Genomic DNA, 6301 nt, shown 5'->3' on the forward strand with positions numbered 1-6301 from the left:
AGTGATCCTCTTCATTTCTTGATAGTTGCCAGAATACGAACACAGATTTTGTTAACGAAACTGCCTTGACAAGCCTGTCTCTGCTAGAAGGTTTTGTGTAACAGCCTGCGCTGCCTGACATGAGATGGTGACAGTGGGCGGCTCGTAATTGAGGCATGGGGATGAAGGCTGGAATGACCTGAACAGCAAAGGAAAAGTGGACCCAGAGCTGAAAAGGCAAAAAAAAAAAAAAAAGCAACATTTTCTATTCAAATACTATATGGCCACAAAAAAGAATAAAATGGTGTCTTTTGCAGCAACCTGGATGGAACTGGAGGTCATTGAGTTACGTGAGAGAACTCAGACACAGAAAGATAAAGACTGCCTGTTCTCACTAATAAGTGGGCACTAAGTCACATGTGCACATGGACATAGCGTGTGGAAGGACAGACGATGGGGACTCAAAAGGGTGTGGGGTGGGCAATGGGAAATTACTTAACGGGTACAAGGGACATCACTCCAGTAATGGACGCACTCCTAGCTCTGGCTTCACCACTGTGCAATACATCAACGGAACGAAATTGCCTTGTACCCCGTATATCTACTACAAATACATGGACACCCATCTCTCCTTCCACAGAGTGGATATGGTCACCAGTCCCAGTCACCCCGTGGATGAGAAAGAATTTTCTGCCCCGAGTCTCGGGGGGGTCACACTCTTGTGGAGTCAGGGCCTTGGAAGGGGAGTGCACAGGATATGACGGAGTCCCCTCTCTGTCTGGGGTGGATGGAGGCTTCCTTTTTGCTCTGCTGGGTAAATATTATCATTTCTCTTTTGCAGGGGAGGAAGCAAAAGCTCGGCAAAGTCCAATGCCTTACCCGCGGTCACTGCCCCAACACCGATCTACCCTCTGAGGTCTGCCTTCGCCGTCACACTCAGTGTCTCCCTAGAATGACAGCAATTCTGCTGTGGAAAAAGGTTGTTTGCCTTCCTCCCAGTCATGGCTCCTTGTCCAGCAGCCACTCCGCACTCACCCATGGCTTGGCATCTGATGTCCACGGTTTCTTCTACTTCAGCTGAAATCCGACTCTCAGGCTCAGCAGTAAAATATGGTGGCTCTTCAAACAAGAAAATAAAAAAAAGTCCCTAAGCCAAAGAAGGATATGTCAAGAGACCATATAACCTAAAATAGTTTAGGCTCCTCTTAAAAACTCTTCTTGAAAACTTCATCCTTAGTTAGCATCATGCGTACAAACTCAAAATTCAGTGAGCACACGCCAAAGGCAATTTACAGTCTGGGGTTTCAGAAGGCAAATTACTACGCAGGGCGATGGCTACTTTTCAGTTTATGGGCTTGAATCATGGAATATCTTAATTCACATTTTAGAAGGACGATCCCAAGAGGTTCATAAAGGTTTATATTTACAGCACCGTATTTTACGGGCTAGTTTGCTTCAGTATCTAAACTAAACACGAGCTCGTGAAGCTTGTCAAGTGCCTGAGGAAGGTGTGCAGCCTGTATCGGGGAACAGCCTATTAACATATTTTTAAAATTCTTAGCAGTTCTTCTCCAAAATAGAGATTTAATACTTCAATGGAATACAAAATAATAACTAAGAGAAAAAACAGAAGGGAGTGCTAATCTATCTTTACCAGCAAAGGAAACTCCTAGGTACTTGCAATCTCTAGATACCCCACTCGCCTGTTCTGCAGAAAAAAAATAGTGGTTGTATGAAACAATGAATTTCCTTGGAGAGCCAATTGCAATATTTTTCCAGTTTATTCAGCAGAAATTCAACAGAGGCATGGCCAAGTCTGTCAAGTATTAAGGTGGTGGTGATTTCATTATCATGATCACAAAAGGCTGTTGTGTTCACTTTCTGCGTGATAATTAAGTTCTGGGAACTGTCTTCCAGAGTTGGTTTATTTTCATTATAATTGTGTTGAATGTGGATAATATAGCTTGGCATGCCTCCTATATTGACTGTATCTTTAAAACAAGGTGGAACCTAACAGATGAAAAAGAGAAATGAAAACTAAGCATTTCAAAGAAACGATTAAGGGGGAAGCGGCTGAAGGTTTCTGGATGGAGGCAAAGTGAGGTTTCACTTCTGCGATTACCTGGACCACTCAAGCAGAAAGAATCTGCCTGAATTAACCACCCTGGCTGAGGAGATGGCTACAAATTCATTAGAAGGAAGTGGATTCCTCTACTTAGGTTTTTATGTGTGTAGACCAAGCCTGAAGAAATATTGCAGACATTTAATGTCTACCTTTTTCAAGCTCGTCTTCATTGCCCAACTCATACATTCCCCATTTGATCACAGTTCCTCAATCAATAATCATAAAGGCAGCATTATTTATATTCTAACTATACAGGAGCTGCCTGCTGTCGGAGCCCTTGTGTGCAGGTCCTGACCTGTATTCATCAGGGAAGCTAAGTCAATATCTACCGTCATGATCTGACTAAAAGCATGCTAGGGAAAAAGGAAAAAACATAATGTTCAACATCAACATTTGCTTATGATTAATTATAGTTTTCCTTTTCTTAGTTGAGCACTTTCTTTTTAGAAAACCGTGGAGTCCCGTGTGGTTGTGAGAAGTAACACTGTAACACTGAAAGAATTCATGGTCCCTTCACTTCGCTTCCGGCAGTGGTAACATCTTGCAAAACGATAGTGTAACATGACCAGGACACTGCTACTGATACAATCAACCTAGTTTATCCAGCTCTTGCCAGTGTTTCCTGTGCTCAAGTGTGCCTGTGAAAAGAGGGCAAATGCATGTCCTATGCAACGTTATTACCATTATTATAGGTCTAGGTGTCCATCAGCACAAGGATGTTGCCTTCCATGACCACGAGCACCTCAAGCTCCCACCCCTCACAACCACTAATCCATTCTCTGTTTCTGTAGGTTTGTTATTTCAAGAATGTTACAGAAAGGAGGTCATCCAGTGTAACCTTTGGAACTGTTTTTTCCACCCTTCATGCTTCCCCTGAGATTCACCCAAGATGACCTGTGCTTTGATGATACAAAATCCATATATATGAATGGTCAGCACCTACGGGCCCAGGGTGCCTTCCCTGAGGTACTGATTACCGCTGTCGCGTGGTCCGCTCCCCTGAGGCTTCTCTTGAGTGCCAGGAAGGGACCTCGCTGGGGTCAGGGAGAAGGGCACTTCACATAGTGACCCGAAGTTGGCTCGGCTGAGCAAGTGTGTGGCTCTGGGGACCTCCACGCCCGGACGGGGCTGCTCCTCTCCAACTGGTGACCTCTCTCCACCCGTCAGTGACCACCTGTGCTTGGCATACCTCGTGGTAAAACTCACCCGACTCCACACTCTCCATAGTACTGTGGCCTGGGTAAGGGTCTGGGGGGCAGCCTGCCACTGCCTGCAGGGGCCAATGTCCTGGGCAGTTTTAGCTGCTCAGTGCTAGGCATGGGTGGAAAACATCTGGCTGTTCACTGAGGATGCTCTTAGCTTCTTCTGGAAAGCCTTCCAGGTAGCTGTGCCTGGGGAACAGGTGCAGAGCTGCCCATGCCCTGCATGGCCTCTAAGCTTCCCTCAGTACTTCCCCACTGTGTGAGGGTACGAGTTCTCTCCCTGTCAACCTTCCCTAGTATTCTAACCCAGTGGCTGCTCAGATGGAGTTTCTCCCCATTTCCAGCTTCATTTTTACACACAGTCTGCTCTAAGGGAAAGAAGTGGAAGAAACACCAAGCCTACGGACCGTGAAAAGCCTGTGAGCTAAACACTGGGGAAAACCCACTGTAAATGAGTCATCCTGTGCATAGACTCTCAACCACTTACTCTTCAGAGGGCAGGAGGGCGAGGGCATGTCTTAGTCAATCAGCAGCAACTCTGCCTAGAAAGGGTACTCTGCCAACACGGGTCCACCCTGGACTTCTGAAAATGGATCCTGGCTGTAGTCAACAAAACCGGGGATGGAAACTAACACTTCTCCCTCTTTTGAAACAATACGAAGACATCAGCGAAAGGTTCTCATGCCCTATACGAAGTCACGCTGTTAGGAAAAGGGCAGTACAGGCTTTCTGCCTTCCATGTGGCCCAGAGCCCGTGGCAGCTGCCTCCAGGGGCAGCACAAGATTCTAGCTCCCCAGTCTCAGGACAGGAGGTGGGGAGACCTCCCAGACTGCCCCCAAACCAAGGGCCTCTGTCAAATGACCCCACTCTCCAAAATGCCAGTGTGACAAAGTGCAGGCTGGGGCCCGATGGAGGCAGCCGCAGTAAGACGGTCCCCCAACACCATGCATTTGTCCTGCTCTCCCATCCTGATGCTGCCTGGTTTTGGCCTCTGAGTTGCAAGGATTCTTCTGTGTAGGGATCACGGCAAGAGCCAAAGATGTCTACTGTGCTGCCTCCCTGTTCCTTCCAGGTCGCCCCTCTCAGGGAGCAGCATGTCAGATGCATGCCCTTGACTGGCCTGCACTGCACACTAGTCCACTGAGGTCGGCAGAATGGCTCCCAGCGGTGTCCATGCCCACACCCCTGGAACCTACGAATAGGCTGTGTTACTTGGCAAGATGGACTGTGCAGGTGGGATTAGGTGACCCACCTTAAAATCGGGAAACGGTCTTGGATTCGCTGGGTGGGCCCAATGTAATCACGTGAGTCCCTAAAAGGAGAGGACTTTCTGCGGCTGAAGGCACAGGGGAGAGCAGAGAGCTTCCATGTGTGACAAGAATGCATCCACAGCTGCTGGCTCTGGAGATGAGCCAGGGATTCAGGGGCCTCTGGAACCTGAGGGGACCCCTGGTCAGGAGCCAGCCCCCCAGCCACACGCACTGAATTCCACGAACAACTTGAAGGGGCTGGCAGCAGATGCCCTACCAGGTAAGAGTCCATCCCAGTGAGAACTCGCCCTCTGAGTTTCCGAGCCGGCATGGTCAGCAGGAGCAGGGTGCATGTGGGAGCAGCCAGCTTCGCGTGTGATGAGGAGACAATGTGGAAGGTGTGGGTTGGAGGGAAGGTGCATCTCACAGGCACCAAGGTGCCGCAGTCAGAGGTAAGGGGCATCCTTGTCTTACTTATCCCCAAGGGGAAAAAAAAATGGTTTCATAGGTGGTGAGGCACATCCTGATTCCAGAGACAGTAAACATGAAAAATGTGTGTCACATAACTGATTACTGGTAAATAGCTAGTGCAATGGGATAAATGGGATAACAGAGTTATGCCCACAGAAACTAATGCCACCATTTCAGAGCTTCTGTGACAGACATTCTTGCATTTAATCTTCACGATATAAGCTGGTATCATCTACATCCATCTCCTCCGTTTTATGGATGTGGAAACTGAGGCCAACACTCATTCAAGCCAGTGCATGGTGCAGTGAGAACTGGACCCTGGTTCTGTCTCCAGAGCCCGCACTGTTTTACTTCATGCTATGCTACCCCCACTGCGTTCCCAGAGCCCACTCTGTTTTACATCACACAGCGCTGCCCCTGGTACGTGCCCAAGGCTGCAAGGGCCCAGCTGAGAGCACAGTAGTCTCCCCGGGGTGAAGCCTCCAAGGGCTGCACAGCAGAGGGGAGGCTTGAGGAGATTCGTGGACATGCAGCCCTCGCCCACCAGGGGGGTCGCGGACACACAGCCCTCGCCAACCAGGTGGATCATGGATGCGCAGCCCTCACCGACCAGGTGAGACGGCACTGGGGCCGGAGGCACATTCTTCCCAGGCACAGGCATTAGCAGGGACACGGGGGTCTGTAGGAACATCACCCAGGCTTGGGTTGGCCTCCCCCAGAAGCAGGCCCTGAGACAGGTTTGATGCTGACAGTTTCTTGGGTGGTGAGGGAAACCCCATTGGGAGAGTGCAGGGTTGGCCGCAAAGAGCCTGTTATCCGGCAGCTCCCAGGGTGGGTGGCTGCAGCCTCATGCCTGGGGACGCTCTGGGAGCCAGTACAGAACACAACCCCATGAGGACGGGTAGCTAAGGGGCCTAGGTATCTAACCACCAGCTCCCCTCAGACTCTGGGTGAGGCTGTTCCTGGGGGTGTCGGTCCCCAGCACTTCTGCCTGCTGCAGGGGGCAAAGCTGCCTCCAGGCCAAGGACGTTGCCAGGAAGGACATGGGGGTATCTGCAGTTGGAAGTCACATACAGAAGTGGGAAAGATGGAGGCCCTGCTGGGCTGTTGCCTCCCTGTGTTCTGGGAACAGCTGTAGCATGGAGTGTGTCGGGTTGTGAGTGGTGTGGGGGAAATGGGAGGGGAGAGCAGAAAGTGTAGAGGGGAGGGCAGAGGGCTTAGAGGGGAAGCGGGAGGGGAGGGGAGGGTGTAGAGGGGAGGCTGGAGGGGAAGG

At 50.0% G+C, this 6301-nt stretch overlaps 1 protein-coding gene across 1 annotated transcript in view; it reads right to left on the reverse strand.

Moving 5' to 3' along the window:
- Positions 1-6301, reverse strand: part of SDK1 (sidekick cell adhesion molecule 1) — a 707360-nt gene that overhangs the window by 343376 nt on the left and 357683 nt on the right. The window contains exon 8 of the mRNA XM_011976935.1: positions 1015-1098. Coding sequence (XP_011832325.1) covers positions 1015-1098 — 84 coding nt within the window. The remainder of the gene's footprint in view (positions 1-1014; positions 1099-6301) is intronic.

Source organism: Mandrillus leucophaeus, unplaced genomic scaffold (assembly GCF_000951045.1).
Source record: "Mandrillus leucophaeus isolate KB7577 unplaced genomic scaffold, Mleu.le_1.0 Scaffold171, whole genome shotgun sequence".
Classification (NCBI taxonomy): domain Eukaryota; kingdom Metazoa; phylum Chordata; class Mammalia; order Primates; family Cercopithecidae; genus Mandrillus; species Mandrillus leucophaeus.